At 48.9% G+C, this 17,319-nt stretch overlaps 1 protein-coding gene across 2 annotated transcripts in view; it reads left to right on the top strand.

The window, feature by feature from the left end:
* Window positions 1-17,319, top strand: part of bbs2 (Bardet-Biedl syndrome 2) — a 140,338-nt gene that overhangs the window by 118,929 nt on the left and 4,090 nt on the right. For both annotated transcript variants that reach the window (XM_072518533.1, XM_072518534.1), the window contains 2 exons: window positions 6,737-6,849; window positions 16,879-17,027. In XM_072518533.1, the coding sequence (XP_072374634.1) occupies window positions 6,737-6,849; window positions 16,879-17,027 (262 nt within the window). The remainder of the gene's footprint in view (window positions 1-6,736; window positions 6,850-16,878; window positions 17,028-17,319) is intronic.

Genomic DNA, 17,319 nt, shown 5'->3' with positions numbered 1-17,319 from the left:
CGACGGCGTGGTTTGCTTGTGCTTTTAAAAATTGTGAAGCCGGCGTTGCGGCTGATACAGGAGAGAGGAGATAGGAGACCGAGAGGAGCGACTGCGGTCTGCCACGCTGGACACTGGCCATGCTGGCTGGAGTGGGGAGGACTCTGCCAAGGCCAGGAGTGGGGTGACCGGGGGAACAGGTCGAGCGGCCGTGGTGACCCCCCACGGAACTGGGGAGGTTTCCAGGCATGGACCGCCATTACCGTAGCCTGCAAGGCAGCCCTCCTGCTGTGCGCTCCAGTAACCACCCACCCTGGCCCCTGGTTCTTCAGAGTGACACCGACTCCACCCCTTGCCAAACCCCCCCCCCCATTCAAATCTGGCTGCCACCCGCCAGCGGCCCACCCAAGGCAACACCCACAGTAGCCCCAAAAGGGACGCAGTACCTACCCCTGGCGGGGGCAGTGCCAGCGAAAGGTGCCCCTGATAACAGGGTTGAACACCTGGGCTAGAGGTGGCAGTGACGGCCACTGACGGGGGGATGGGGGTGTGCATGCGGGAGCGGAGCCCTCAGCGCTAATGGGGGCCACCATGTAGCCCAGTGCACCTGGTTGGGCACGGGTGTAAACACCATACCAACATGTCGGCCTTTCACTCCCTGAAGATAATGGATATTGGAATTCAACCAGCAATGGTGGCCTTCCTGCTAGTCACTGCCGCCTTGGAGGATGTCCTGTGGCTATACGAACTGGAGCTGCTCGAGGAGAAAGCTACAGCAGCGTGCAGGTGGCAACCGGCCAGGCTGGAGAGCAGACCGCCCATCAAGGCGGAGGAGATGCCAAGGAGGCGCCGCATGAGGCCTTGTGCATACCAGCACCGCCTGTTATTTGAGGACCTGCCGGACTGTTATGCTGTCGAAGACTTGGGCTGAGCAGAGAGACAGTGCAGCATATCTGCCAGATGATGGCACACCTGGCACCGCAGGGGTATGGGGGAGGACACCTGCTCCCGGTGGCCGTCAAGGTGACGGTTGCTCTGAATGTTTACACGACGGGGTCCTTCCAGGCACCGAGGGGACCTGTCTGCGATCTCACAGGCCTCGGTGCACAGGTGCATCTGCGCCTTCATAGAGGCCCTATATGCACAGACGGCTCAATACGTCCATTTCAATGTTGTCCGAGCGCACCAGGATGCCCGGGAGCGGGTTTCGCTGCCATCGACGGGATGCCCCGGGTACAGGGGGTGATACACGGGATGCATGTCTCCCTACAGGCACCTCCGGATAACAGGCCACTGTACACAAACCAAAAGGGTTCCACTCTATGAATGTGCAGCTGATATGTGACTATCAGCTGCGCATCATACATGTCTGTGCCTGATACCCGGGCAGTGTGCACAACGCCTCCATCCTGGCACACTCGAAGATTCCCAATCTCTTTGAGTCGCACCCCTGGTCTCATCCCAACCCCGCGGGACCTCCCTACGTGATATATACCTGTCGCACTATGAGGTGGGGGCCCTGCATTGGCAGTAACACCAGTTCTGGCTAATGGGATGGAGGATGATGACAACCCGCTTTGAGATGAGCTCTGGAGCTCCGCATTGTTTGACAATGTCTGACTCCTGTTCACGTTAGCACTTTCCACTGTCCACCTGATCCCTGCATACGAGCTGGTCATTCCATCACATGGTCCAATCGGATCCCTGGGGTGGCGGTGGTGCGGGAGCCTGGGCCATTTCCTCCCATTCCCCCCCCCCCCCCCCCCCCCCCCCCCCCCAACTTCCGCCCACCCGTCCCCTCCCGGCAAGCCCAGACCAGCTCACACCCATCAGTCAGAGCACCGAGGCAGGTTGTAACGGTGGCAACAGGTGTTTAATATGAATGAACATATACAGATTTGTGCCCTAGCCCCTATAACTAAACAGTGCCTTGCACCCGTGCCAACTTAACTAGTATCAAACTTCTTGGCCTTACAGGCCCTAACTCTACGTCTAAGTGGATCCCCAAACGGTACAGCAGGAGTGGAAGCGGCCTTGCTATGATTCCCGCCCTGGGACCTGGGTTCCCATTAGCGAGCGCCTTCTGGGGCGACCGGACCTGGATGGGCCTGGCTGCTGCTCGGGTGTCCCAGGTGGCGTGGTGCTGCCCTGTTCTCCCTGATGCCCATCAGATGCGCCAGGGACAGGAAGGGGAGTGTCTGAGGTGCTGCAATGTTCTGGCACCTCCCCTGCAGGAGTCACTGGCATGGGCCCCATCACCAGCTCCTCCCTTGGGGTGCCCGATGGCTACTACATGGGATGGGGGTGCGAGGAGAGCCATCCCCCGAGTCTACCCTGCCACCTGGCACTGCCGGTCCTGGAGGCCCGCTCTGATCTCGACCAGGGTTTGCATGCTCGCGGCCATGGAGCACAGGGAGTGGACCATCTAATAATAATAATAACGTTTTATTGTCACGAGTATGAAGTTACTGTGAAAAACCCCGAGGAGCCACATTCTGCCGCCTGTTCGGGTAAGCTGGTACGGGAATTGAACCAGCTCTCCATCTGGAACTGTGCCACATCACACTGCGACTGTGCCACCACCTTCTGGGTTTGTGTCACATCAGCCAGTGATTGCGCCATCTCCCTCTGTGACTGGGCCACCTCCCCCTCTGTCTGCGCCACGTTGGCCAGCGCTTGGGCAATGCCGGCAACATTGCCAGCCATGGCCTGCTGTGACTGGGCCACGCTCAGGAGCGCCGCTGTGATTTCCAGGTGGCTCTGGGACATGGTCGCATGTGAGGTGGGCCTCGACCAGCGCCTGCACAGAATGCCCCGTGCCCTGGATATGCTGATCCATAGCCGAAACCATCGCATCCAATGCCTCCACCGTGGATGCCACCCGTGCAGTATTGGCATGGGTGGCATGCATTGTCGGCACCACCTCCTGCTCCTGCACGCGGTTGGACTCCTCTAACTGCGCCTGCAGGTGTGGATGCCCGCTGACAACCCCTCATCTAGTCCCTGGTTCTGCAACGGCATCTCCATTATGGATGGGACTGTTTGTTCCAGAAGCCCGAGTCCCGTCTGGACGGCAGCTCGTCCCTGGGATCGGCCTGCCCTCTGACCGTCCGCCCTCTCGGGTACTCCTACCTCCACCTGAAGTACCGGGTCAACTGTGTGGTGCACACCAGAGAGTGGCCAAGGAGCCTATTCACTAAAGTGCCCAACCAAGGTGAGTGTCTCTGGGATGGTGGAGGGTGTTGGAGACAGCTGTGACGGGAAATCACTGTCATCCTCTGACCCGGGGCCTCCTGAATCTCAGGCGGAGGGCTGGTGTCCAAGCTGCTCTCAGTGTCGCAGCTCGGCTCACGGGTGCCCCCGGCTGTTGCACTGGCTGGGGGCGAGGGACACCAGATGGACCCGCCACATCACCAGCAGGTCCTGCAAGGCACTGGACTAAACGCATGATTAGACCGGGCAGAGGGGGAGGGGTGTTGGCTTGAGGGTGGTGTGGAGAGGGTGGTGTGGGGGTGTGGTTGGTGCACGTGTCATGGGGAATCGCAACTAAACGGGGTCTTACTTCCTCGCCCGTGGCCGAGCTCCACCTTGGCTACCTCCCGTTCCTCCGGGCCACCGACTACGTCCAGGGCCCTCAGCTCGGTCCCGGGGGTTGGGGGAGGGGAGAAACAGTAAACAACAGTGGTAGACAGTCCGACGCATGTAGCGGAGGGGATGGGTAGCTGGTGGCCTCAGTGGCCTGAGCACTACCCATGGAGACCAGTATGGGTATCGGCATGTTGGGGCAGTGTAGTGGTTCGGCCGTCCTGCTGGTGGGGGGGTGTCGGGTTATGGGTGTGTGGGACGCGGGTTATTGCCAGGGCCACAGTGCTGCCTACTTACACTGGCTGCCCTTAGGAGGTTGTGTAGTTTTTTTTACGGCACTGCTCGCCCGTCCGTACGGTGTTGCCCACGGCCTCTGCCACCTGCGCCCAGGCACGGCGAACGGCGGCAGCTGGCAGTCTCCTTCCCAGGCCGGGGTACAAAGTCATCCGCCGCTCCTCCACCGTGTCCAAGAGGGTCTCCGGCTCGGCATCTGTAGACCTTGGGGCTGCTCTCCTCGCTGCCATCTTGTTGGCTGGAATGGTGTGTGTGTGGAATGAAGTATATGTATGTGGCTGCAGCTTGTCAGCCTCATGAATCCGGCACCGTTTCTCATTGGAATCAAACGTGTTCTACATGGTGCTAGCCCCTTAGCAGTAGCGGAATCGGTTCAGATGTGGCACCAGTTTTTCTATCATGAACATCCACAAAATCTGCGTTGGCATCAACATTTAGTCTCAGAAACGGAGAATCCCGCCCATTATCTCTGCAGGCTGCAAAAACACATTAACTCCCCAGGGACCTCCCCAGTCAATCACATTCTGGTTAATTTCACCTGCTAATTACTAGAAGCAAAACAAAATCCTTTTTAAAAACGTGCCCATTGCAGCCAAACACACTATACCACCAGGCTTTTAACTCTTAACATGTCCCAATATTTAGACGCCAATATTCCTAAAATCCTCTAATCATCACATATGGGGAATGGTTTTGATTCATGATCTTCAACCAGGCTGGGACCATTGGCCGAATGAATTGTAAAGCTAGGACTGTGGATAGAGCTTTAAACTAACAGAAGGATGGTGGGGTGGAACGGTTTGGATGAAGCAATACTTAGAAATCCAAAGAGAAAAATCGAGTCAACAGAACAATGTACAAAACTGGTAAAGACAAGCAGAGTGGGACAACAAGGGACAGAGAGGTTAACAGTAATTGTGCACCAGTAAATAAGATTCATCAATGAAATAGTAGTAAAAAAATAAATTATCTGAATGCACGGAGCATCCTCGATAAGATTGATGAGCTTGTGACACAAATAGCGGTAAACGGTTCAGATCGAATTGTCGTTACAGGGACCTCGTTACATGGTGACCAAGTTTGGGAAATAAATATTCCAGGCTGCACCATATTGTAAAAAGACAAGACAGAATGACAAAGGATGAGGGGCTGCTCTTATTGTAAATGGTGACATAGGACATTAGTGAGGAAGGAACTTGGTTTTGAAGATCATGAAGTAGAATTAAAATGGGAGGATATTAGGAATATCAAGACTCAGAAATCACTGGTGGGAGTAGTCAAAGGCCCCCTAACAGTAGATATATTGTAGGACAGAGCATTAAGCAAGAAATTATGGTCTTTGTTACACGCTCCAATGTAATCATTTTCGGGGACCTTTGTCTTGATGTCAACTGGATCAACCACAAGGGTGGTTTAGAGGATGGGTTTGTAGAATGTGTTCATGACAGTTTCCTGGAATAGTACATTGTGTAATCAACTATGGATTCAACTATTTTAGATTAAAAATTATGTAATCTGGAAGGATAAAGTCATAATTTCAGAGTAAAAGATTAATTTGTAACTTGTGATCATAATACAATTGAATTCCAAGTTATGTTTGATATCAAGATAGTCCAATCACAAACAGGAATCTTAAACTTAAACAAAGCCTATTCCATAGATATTAGGGAAGAACTGGCTACGGTTGATTGGATAAGTACACTGGAGTATGAAAGTTAATGACCAGTGGGAAACTTACATTCAAAGTCTGAGTGTGACCGTCAGCACCAATGAATTCAACAGTTACAATGGGGCTGGAGCAAGTGGAGCCAACACTAGTATTTACAGATATTAGTGCTTGGTTCTGGATAAGTGTTTAACTTTGTGATGATATCTGTATTATAAAATCTATTTTCCTTATTGAATTGTACTGTTTATTATTTTCTCTACCCTACTCTTATCTCCACAACGCAATGCACCATTCCCCAGAGGCCAACTTACCTCTCAGGGCTCTGATGGGGTATTAAATAATAAACTATGTTCAAACACTGCTTTCACTCCGACCGTACGTTCACAAGAGTTGCCAGTATTTACCCAGTCGCTGGCCGTCCCTGACAGGAGGTCACAGATTAACCTTAACACATTGCTATCGGGGGGGGGGGGTGGGGGGTGGGGGGGGGGGGGAGGCAGGCATTGTTTGTTCCAACCTCCAACATCTCAGCGATAAGACAGGTTTTCCTTCAGGTGCCTGGTTGGTTTTCTTCTGCTATACCACATGCCCAATAATCTGAAGTCTATTTAAATGCCGCGCGGCAGCAAACAGTGCTAATTCCTGTAAGAGCTACGGCAATCTGAACTGGAGACTGGACCTGTAGCAGATTCTCCCGACAGAAGATGGGTTACGTCTCCAGCAGAATGCAGCCAACAGATCTGTGAGGCTTGAGTTGATCTGTTGAGACTTGGTTCACCCCCAGCCCACAATAACCCAATGGTAAAAAAACCCACTGCTTTCACCTCTGAAGACTTGGGTTTCTGTCCATTGTGACATAGGTCTTCTGCTTCTGATGAGGTTTGGGTGATGCATTTTATTAAAAACGAAATCTCCTGTGAGGCAGCAGTGCTAACCACTGCACCACCATGCTGCCCCAATGCAAATATACGTATATTACACAACACAAGGTGACTCTTATATTTAACACATGTGGTGTTGGTCTGCTTAGCTTTCAACCCATTTGAGAGATGAAAAGGCCACAATAAGAGGGAGAAGAGTAATTCTCTATTGGTATAGTTTTCATTTATTCTTGCGTACTTTTTGTCCTTGAAGAGCAATTGCTTGAACAAACCAGTGGGAGGATTGGTTTGCACAGATTTGCTGATGTGTAATACTCTGTCCTGACAGGTGGATGACTACCATTCTGTTCATCAGAAACTGACTGCTGAGATGGCCGATCATGCCAACCTGGTCCGTAGCTTGATGGTCCGGGCAGAGGATGCACGACTAATGGGAGACATGTAAGTAACTCATGTGGCAGTGACGAATTATGATCAAATGCGATCTAGAGTGTCAAAATGAACTGGTGTAACTGAACAGTTTGGCTACAAGTTACATCCTTAAATGCTGGTACAATTTTTGATATTGATATGGGCTGATATTCCTCATATCAGCTTTGCTTTATATCTCAGTGACCTCAGATTTAACATTATTAATTGAGCTAGCATCTACTGCTTCTTGTGGAGAGTTCCACACTTCCCTTTGCATGAAGAAATATTTCCTAACTTCTCCCCAGAATAGCCTGCCTCTGATTTTAGGGTTACCTCCCCTTGTCCTAGATTCTCCTGGTTCTCTCTATCTTCCAAACCATATAATAATGCTTTGGAACCCCACCAGTTCCTTCAAAATCCTAAAGATCTCAATCACATCATCCCAAAGCTGTCTTTATTTCAAAAAATAAAAACTTACGTTTATGTCATCTCTCCTCATTATTTAATCCTGGAGCCCTGGTAACATTCTGGTAAATCTACATGGCGCTCCAAATACTCAGATCTAGAATTTTTTGGTCCAAAATGGATGATCTCACTTGCCTGTATTGAAATCCATCTGCCACAGTTTTGCTTACTCATTTAATCTATCACTATCTTTGTAACTTCATGTTTCTGTCTAGGCTGCTTAATCTTTATGTCGCAAGAAAACTTGGGTATATGGCTGTCCATTGTGTTATCTAAGTCGGTGTTCTTCAAACTCGGGGGCCCGACCTGCTGGTGGGTCGCGGGCGGGTTTCGGGAGGGTCGCGGCGCCGTCCTTCGTGGCGCTCCCGATCGCGCAAATCCCCGCGCAGCAGCTGGCTTTTAATAACGCCGGCTGCAAGCTGCCTTTAAAATGGCCGCAAACATGTAAAAAATATTTGCCTGCATTGCGCAGACGCGCACGATTATGCGCGCCGATGATCGTGCGCGCATGCACAGTGCGGCCGCTATTTTTTCAAACAGTCGCAGCTTTTTGTTTTACAAGTTTGGGTTTTTTAAATTCATTTTATTCATTTATTTTATTACTTTAATTTTTATTTTTTTCATTTTTTTTTTTACACAAGTTCGGGTGGGGTTTTATTTTATTCATTTAATTTTTTTTTTCATTTAAAAAAAAAAAAAAAATTTTGTTTACAAGTTCGGGGTTTTTTTATTTAATACAATTTTACGGGAAAAAATGCAGAACTATGGACAGATGGGGACTCCATACTTTCCGACACCGGAAGGCTTCACCTTCATCCAACAGGTTCCATTGGAAAAGCGTGTACGAGGGCCAAAGGGACCCAAAACCATTTCCTCCATTTTTATCAGCAGCAAACAAGGTAAGAGAAAATGTGGGTCACGAAGGTCGGCTGGCGTGGGTCGCAAAGGTCGGCTGGCGTGGGTCCCGAAGGTCGGCTGGCGTGGGTCCCGAAGGTCGGCCGGGTTGGGTCCCGAAGGTTGGCCGGTTGGTAAAAATGGGTCCCCGGAAAAAAAGTTTGAAGAACACTAATCTAAGTTATTAACAAATATTGAATAGTTCAGAACAAGTATGTGGAGTCACTAGTCACTTTCTTCTGTTTGAGTACACACATATTCTCCCTACTTGCTCTCTTCTACCGCCTGGCCAAGTCAACAATTTACCATCAATTCCATTATTTTAATTTGCTGGCAGTGTCTTATGCAGAGCCTTCCAAAATGCCATATATTAGTTTGATAAATTATACCGACAGACATTCCCCTGTCTGCTACTTTAATTACTTCCTTAAAAAACATTCATTAGGTTTCTGAGACATGACCTACCTGTTACAAATCATGGTGGCTCTCAACTGCTCAAATTTCTCTAAATACCCTGTTACTCTATCATTAATTATAGATTTCAATAACCTACTTGCAACAGATGTTAGATTGGCAGGTCTACATTTTCCTCGTTTCAACCGCCTTTCTTAAAATCGGAGGTGCATTTGCTATTTTCTAACCTAAAGAGAGAATTCCCAAATTTGAGAATGCTTTGGAAGATCATGACTAAACTAAAGCATCTGCAGTTTCTTGATCTACTCCCCAGGGTGGAAGCCATCCAGTTTTGAGGATTTGTCTATCTTTAGTGTCATTTGTTTCCTCAATACTGTTAACTTGTTTGTGTTAGCTTCAGTGATTTACCTTGATTCACTGGAATGAGGTAGATTATTCTCTTAACCTACTGTGAAGACTGAAATAAAGTGATTATTCAACAAGTTTGCCATTTCCTCATTTTCATTTGTAATATTACTCAGATCTGCTTTAAAAGGGCCCTCAGTCCCAAAGGTTACCATTTTGCTTCTAATTCCATTTTGCTTCACATCCCTTACCAGTTTCTTTTCATATTCATTTTCGTTTTTTTTTTTGTCTGCCTTTGCCTTATACGTATCTCTCCCACACACCTGGATTTACACTGGCCTTTGCATGTTTGTATGCTCTTTTCTTTTATCTCACCTCTTTTGTCCCCCATAGCTATTTTATTTGGAAAGTTGAGCTGTTATCCCTTCGGGTTATGATGTGTTGGGTAAGCTGGGTCTGCGAGGACTGCGTTTACTGTAGCAGAGAGAGAGACAGGCTTCTAACACTTGAATAAATGCAACTCTATTTTATTGAACTCTCAACTATTAAAACATGCTTGAACTGTGGGTTGACACTATGCTGAGTTGACTGGAGACCTGAGGCTAACCTGACCAGACTATCTTACTACCACATGGTGGATGTTCTAGTTGTTGCTCACAGGCTCTGACTATCTCAGAGGCTGCATCCCGAGAGAGCGGGAAAACTAGTGCCCCCTGGTTATATAGGGCCGTGTCCTGTCTGGTGATTGCTGCTGTGTTCTGTATGTTCATTGGTCATCTTTTGTGTCACTCACTGTCTGTGCACCATCATATACTTGTGTGTATATTATGACATCTCCCCCCTTTCAAAAAATGTGTGTATGTGTCAATGAGCCTGACTATGTACAAAGTATGTGAGCGTATTTACATGAGTAGGAGCTGACCTATATACAAAATACGTGAACGTATTTACTTGGGAAGGTGTCTAGTGCAGATAGAGTGCATACAACAAATGAGGACGAAACAATATGTACAGATGTGTAAACGAAACACAAGGCAATGCAACATTCAGTCTATAAGTTCAGTCTCTGTGGCGGGCGACAAATTCTGGTTGACCGCCTCAAGGGTGGGTCAGGGCCCGCCTGCACTGGAATGGGCAGAGCTGCGTCCAACATAGACGGTGGCAAAAGAAACGGCAGATCGGTGACCTCTTGAAAGGGTGTATCCTGAGGAATCAGCAGGCGAGGCGGGACATCACGTTCCGGTGGCGAGCGTGGAAGCAGCCGCAGTGCCCGCCTATTACGGTGAAGAAAAGAGCCCTCATGCATGCGAGCGAGAAATGATCTGGGAGCCACTTGCTTGACCACCACAGCTGTGGCAGACCAGCCACCATCAGGTAGCTGAACACAAACTCGATCAGCAGGGACCAGAGCAGGGAGATCTGTGGCCTGGGCATCATACGCCAACTTGCATTGGGCCCGAGACAGTTGCATGCTTTGCAGGACCGGAAGATTGACATGGTCCGGGACGTGGATAGCTGGCACCGTCGTCCGTAGTGTGCGGTTCATTAGCAGCTCCCTAACAGACAAAGGAGTCGCCCTGTAGGCTAGCAGTGCCAGGTGAAAATCTGAACCCGAATCAGCAGCTTTACACAACAGTCGTTTTACAATGTGTATCCCCTTTTCTGCTTTCCCATTTGACTGGGGGTAGTGGGGGCTTGGAGTGACATGCGTGGAATTGTACCGTTGGGCAAAATCCATCCACTCCTGACTGAAGAAGCACGGGCCATTATCTGTCATGACCGTAAGTGGAATGCCATGATGGGCAAAGGTCTCTTTGCACACCCTGATGACTGTTGCTGATGTGAGGTCGTGCAGTCTGACCACCTCGGGGTAAAAATAGTCCACGAGGAGGACGTAGTCCCGGCCTTTTGCATGAAAGAGATCAATGCCAACCTTGGTCCATGGGGACAACACCAGTTCATGCGGCTGTAAAGTCTCTTTCGGCTGAGCCGGCTGGAACCGTTGGCACGAGCAATTTAGGACAGTGTTGGCGATGTCGTCATTGATGCCAGGCCAATTACTGCCTCTCGGGCTCACCGGCGACACTTTTCCACCCCCAGGTGACCCTCGTGGAGTTGGCCGAGGACGAGCTCGCGCATACTCTGTGGTATTACTATCCTGTCCAGTTTCATTAGTATGCCATCGACCACTGCCAGGTCGTCTTTTATATTGTAGAACTACGGGCACTGGCCCTACTGCCAACCATCTGTGAGATGGCGCATGACCCGTTGGAGTAAAGGATCCCTGGCCGTCTCTTGACGAATCTGCACGACCCTTTCGTCAGAGGCCGGAAAGTTGGATGCGCAGAACTCAACATGGGCGTCGATCTGGCAGACGAAGTCAGACTGCTCACACGGCGTGGTGATGGAGCGAGAGAGTGCATCGGCCACAATGAGCTCCTTCCCCGGGGTGTAGACCAGGACGAAATCATAGCATCGGAGTTTGAGGAGGATACGCTGTAGGCGTGGCGTCATATCGTTGAGGTCCTTCTGTATGATGTGAACCAATGGCCAGTGGTCCATTTTGACCGTAAACTTGGGGAGTCCATACACGTAATCATGGAATTTGTCAATCCCCGTGAGAGGCCCAGGCACTCTTTCTCGATTTGAGCATATCGCTGCTCAATAGGGGTCATGGCTCTAGATGCAGATGTGACTGGGGCCCAGGAGGAGGATTCGTCGCGCTGGAGGAGTACTGCCCCAATGCCAGCCTGGCTCACGTCGGTGGAGATCTCTGGCAGGGTCGAAAAACGCCAGGACTGGGACCTTGGTGAGTTTCGCCCTGAGCTCATGCCACTCTCGCTCATGAGCGGGGAGCCACTTGAAGTCGGTGCTTTTTTTTACAAGATTGTGGAGAGCTGTGGTGTGAGATGCGAGGTTGGGGATAAACTTCCCAAGGAAGTTGACCATCCCTAGGAAGCGGAGGACCGCCTTCGTGTCCTCTGGTGTCTTCATAGCATTGATCGCCGACACCTTATCTGCGTCTGGCTGCACACCGAACTGCGAAATATGGTCGCCGAGGATCTTTAGTTCTGCTTGACCGAACGAGCACTTGGCTCTGTTGAGGCGGTAGCTATGCTCGTGGATCCTATGGAACACTCGCTTGAGGCGATCGATGTGTTCCTCAGGAGTTGTGGACCAGACAATGATGTCATCGACGTACACTCGCACCCCCTCGATGCCCTCCATCATTTGTTCCATTATTCGGTGGAACACCTCCGAGGCGGAGATGATGCCAAAGGGCATCCGGTAGTAACAGTAACGACCAAATGGGGTGTTAAAAGTGCAGAGCTTTCGACTGGATGCGTCTAGCTGTATTTGCCCAAACCCCTTGGAGGCACCCAGCTTCATAAATAACTTGGCGTCAGCCATTTCGCTCGTGAGCTCTTCTCGCTTAAGGATGGGGTAGTGTTCCCTCATGATGTTACGATTCAAATCTTTGGGGGTCGATGCAAATTCGAAGTTCCCCTAATGGTTTTTTGACACAAACCTTGGAGCTAACCCAGTCCGTGGGTTCCGTGACCTTCGAAATGACGTTCTGGTCCTGGAGGTCTTGCAGCTGCTGCTTGAGGCCGTCCTTAAGGGGTGCCGGCACCCGACGCGGTGCATGAACCACGGGTGTGGCATTCGGTTTCAGAAGTATCTTGTATGTGTAGGGGAGTGTGCCCATACCCTCGAAGACGCTGTGGTATCGTGCTACGATGTTATCTAATTGGGTTTGAAAGTTTGCATCTGGCGAGGCTGATGCCTCAGCGGGCACCATGGAGTGAACCCGCTGCACAAGATTCAGGATTTTGCAGGCCTGAGCACCGAGCAAGGAAGATTTGTTGGACGCTACTATTTCAAAATGGAGGGTGACTCTTGAGGAACGATGAGAAACCACAAGCTGGCATGAGCCATTGGCAGCAATGGCATTGGCATTGTAGTCGATGAGCTGGCAGGCCGATGGAAGAATGCTCGGCTTGGCGTGGATGGTATCCAGGTCAGACTTCAAAATGAGGTTCGCTGAAGCGCCGGTGTCCAGCCTGAAGCGTATGCGAGATTCGTTGACCGTAAGGTTGGCACACCACTCGTCCGGATCAATGCTCATCACTGGGGGTGGATTAGCCTTTTTTTTTTTTTGGAAAGCATCGTATGCTTGGTGATGATGCCCAGCAGGAATGGGGATGTGAGATCCTCGGTGTCGGGATCTGGAACCATGTCAGAGTCTGCAACGGGTTGCTGCACTGACCAGACGTTCCTGCGCTGCGGCTGGGATCGCTGTGTGGTGGGCAGTTGAGCAGATCTGCACAGGGCTGCGTAGTGGCCAAGCTTGCCACACTGGAGACAGCGTCGAGATTTCGTGGGACATTGCCGCTTTAAGTGGGCGGAGCCACAGTCGTTGCACGTCATGACACCGACGTCAGGACGTTCCGTGCGCCACCGCACATGCGCGGTGCGGTTGACAGATGTGCGCACACGCGCGGTTCCATCCTCGGCCTCGCCGTCCCCTCGGTCGTTGTGCGCATGTGCAGGAGCCCGGGAAAAGCGCGCGAAATGGCTGCCCTCATCCAGACTCAGGCCCTGGAGCTGTTTTACGGCCTGCACCCGCTCCGTATCGTGGGGGCCTTGCCGCGCCGTCTCTGCCGCCTTAATATGGGAGTACTGGTCATTAGCGTGCTCATGTAGGACGCAGGTTTCGATGGCGATGGTGAGGGTGAGCTGCTTAATTTTGAGGAGTTGCTGGCGAAGGGGATCGGAATGGACCCCGAAAACGATCTGGTCGCAGATCATGGAGTTGGAAGTGGAGCCGGAGTAGCAGGATTGCGCGAGGATACGGAGATGGGTTAAGAAAGACTGAAAAGGTTCATCCTTACCCTGAAGCCCCTGCTGGAACACATAGCGTTCAAAGCTCTCCTTGACTTCGATGTCACAGTGGCTGTCGAACCTCAGCAGGACTGTTTTGAACTTTGCCTTGTCCTCACCTTCAGGAACGGTGAGGGAGTTAGAAATGTGGATAGCGTGGTCCCTGGCTGTAGAGAGGAAGAGGGCAATCTTTCTGGTATCCGATGCGGCCTCGAGGTCGATGGCTTCAAGATACAGCTGAAACGTCTGCTTAAAAATCTTCCAGTTCGCACCGAGGTTGCCGGCGATGCGGAACGGTGGGGGAGGGCGGACGCTGTCCATGTTACCGGATGGCTGATCGCTGGTCAAAGGTAGACTATCTCAAGGTGGATCCGTCAAACTCAAACATAACTCACTGGTACCATGATGTGTTGGGTAAGCTGGGTCTGCGAGGACTGCGTTTACTGTAGCAGAGAGAGAGACAGGCTTCCAACACTTGAATAAATGCAACTCTATTTTATTAAACTCTCAACTATTAAAACATGCTTGAACTGTGGGTTGACACTATACTGAGTTGACTGGAGACCTGAGGCTAACCTGACCAGACTATCTTACTACCACATGGTGGATGTTCTAGTTGTTGCTCACAGGCTCTGACTATCTCAGAGGCTGCATCCCGAGAGAGCGGGAAAACTAGTGCCCCCTGGTTATATAGTGGCCATGTCCTGTCTGGTGATTGGCTGCTGTGTTCTGAATGTTCATTGGTCATCCTTTGTTTCACTCACTGTCTGTCTGTGCACCATCATATACTTGTGTGTATGTTATGACAGGTTATACACGGATCCTGGTTTAGCACAGGGCTAAAGAGCTGGTTTTTAAAGCAGACCAAGGCAGGCCAGCAGCACGGTTCCATTCCCGTACCAGCCTCCCTGAACAGGCGCCGGAATGTGGTGACTAGGGGCTTTTCACAGTAACTTCATTTGAAGCCTACTTGTGACAAGTGATTTTCATAAAGCTGAATTCATTTTTAAATACCTCCCACTGTTCCTCTATAGTTTTACCCAATAAGTTTTCACTAGTTTACTGTTACCAGACTCTGCTCGACCCTGTTAAAGTTAGCCTCACCAAAATCTCGGATCAAAGTAACCATGTTACATTCTCGTTTTCAAATTTCTCATTAAATTTGCTGGTATCATGATTACTGTTAGTTAATATAATTTAATGATAATAGAACATTTATCTAAATCTGGTTAAAAAAACAAAATACTGCGGATGTTGGAAATCTGAAATAAAAACAAAATGCTGAACAAACTCAGCAGGTCTGGCAGCATGTGTGGAGAGAGAAACAGAGTTAATGTTTTGCGTTCATATGATCCTCCTACAGAATTCGACTCAAAACATTAACTCTGTTTCTCTCTCCACAGATGCTGCCAGACCTGCTGAGTTTGTTCAGCATTTTCTGTTTTTATTTTATCTACGCCTAGCTCGTTACTAAATCTAGTATGATCTGCCCTTTTTTATAATCATCTTTATTGTCACAAGTAGGCTTACATTAACATTGCAATGAAGTTACTGTGAAAAGTCCCTAGTCGCCACATTCCGGCGCCTGTTCGGGTACACCGAGGGAGAATTCAGAATGTCCAAATTACCTAACAGCACGTCTTTCGGGACATGTGGGAGGAAACCGGAGCACCCGGAGGAAACCCCCGCAGACACGGGGAGAACATGCAGACTCCTCACAGACATTGACCCAAGCCGGGAATTGAACCTGGGACCCTGGCGCTGTGAAGCAACAGTGCTCACCACTGTGCTACCTTTTGTTGGTAATATCTCTAAGTAAAGGGACAAGGCTCTAGAGCAGGGAAAATCACAGAAAAAGACAGGATATTAGTCATGGATATTAGTCATGAAACAATGTTAAGTGATTTAGATTGAATTTCAAATGACTATAGATTGTGGAGGACTTGAGGGTTCCACAGTTTTGAGGTCCTCAGAAGGACTGAATTAAAGTTGGAGATGGTGCAATGCGTCTTAATTTCAACAACTGAGGATACAGGAGAAGGACAGTGTCTATTGCACCATTTTTGGTCCTGCAACACATTGTGTATCTATTGAAATGTTAAGTGCAGTCTTAAATGCGTGTTTGATTCATAGTAGTAATAGTTTGTGGACAGGAGTTCAGTATTTCATTCGTTTGCAGTAACTCATTGTAAATTATTGATTGTGTTAAACATCTCATATTTCAATAAGTTATTGGAAGTACCAGTGTATGGATTACCAAGGACTTTAATATGGGAACCGACATCCTGTAGACAAGGAGGCATTTTGGCAGTAGAGCAAAAAAGGCGATAAAATCACCAGCTTGTTTTACAAGGAAATCATGCAAGGTGTAATACAGGCATTGCACCAATGACCAAGACAACATTTCACTGTCTACATTTCTTTGTTTAATTATTCTTTGGTTACATTTACCTTAGACAAGAACAATATTGTAATTATGGAAAGCATTATGGTGAGAATTATCATCACAGTGCTACCCTTTCTTCATTCTTTCATCCTAGTTAGGTGTGTAACATTTTCATGTGATGACCACACCAACTGTGGGAAAAGATTCAACAACACAATGTGGATTTTCTTCCTTAAGAACATGGGGATGTGTCGAGAAAGAGAGAAAACGTTGAGTTGGATAACTCTGAGTGAGGTCCTGGTTGTAAAAATGTTTGAACTTCTAAATTGAGACAAGCATTACATGTCATTAACTCTATTGACCCAAGTATGTGTTTTTGACACTAGCATATAACTGCTGCTACTTTGTATAAAGCGTGGAAGTATCAATACATTTCTCTCTGTGTTTGATGTTCTGCCCATTGATGTGTGGAACTGAGCTTAGTTTCAGTTGAGTTGGTCACATACCATAAAGTGTCAGTAGGAATACATACCACATGCTGTTTAGTATCTTTTTGGATAACCAGAGATCTGATATGGTGAAGACACCCACCTTTTGAAGAATTAGAGTTACTCTGCTAAATTCTGAGACTCATCTCCATCATCTCTGAGCTTTATTCTTACTTTGTTTAGGAGGAGTATGAAGAAGGGCTACATGGAACTTTATGACTTAAATCGAGATTTGATAAATGGTTACAAGATTCGCTGTAACAACCATACTGAGCTTTTGAGCTGTCTACGAGCAGTGAATCAGGCGATACAGAGGGCAGGACGCTTACGAGGTGAGTTAAAGGGTAGTATAGTGATCTCTGTAGTAAATACAAGTGATTAGGAATGAAAAGAAGGTGCAAATGTCTGGTGATGTGAGTTTTCCATTCCTTTTTCCTGCATCTGGCTCGCGGTAGACTAGTGCACACAGAAGATTGGGAAAGGAAAATCCGATTTACTGGTTCCTCCTGAAGAGTTCTAATTATGTGATTCAACAAGCTGAATCGGTTGAATTCCTACTCCCAGTGTATAATTCAATTCCAGGATTGATACAAAAAAGTCACATGTTATGTGCAGAAATGTCTT

This window comes from Scyliorhinus torazame, chromosome 10 (assembly GCF_047496885.1).
Source record: "Scyliorhinus torazame isolate Kashiwa2021f chromosome 10, sScyTor2.1, whole genome shotgun sequence".
NCBI classification, from domain to species: domain Eukaryota; kingdom Metazoa; phylum Chordata; class Chondrichthyes; order Carcharhiniformes; family Scyliorhinidae; genus Scyliorhinus; species Scyliorhinus torazame.
The sequence above is the reverse complement of the archived record's forward strand: the minus strand, read 5'-3'. Positions and strand labels throughout refer to the sequence as shown.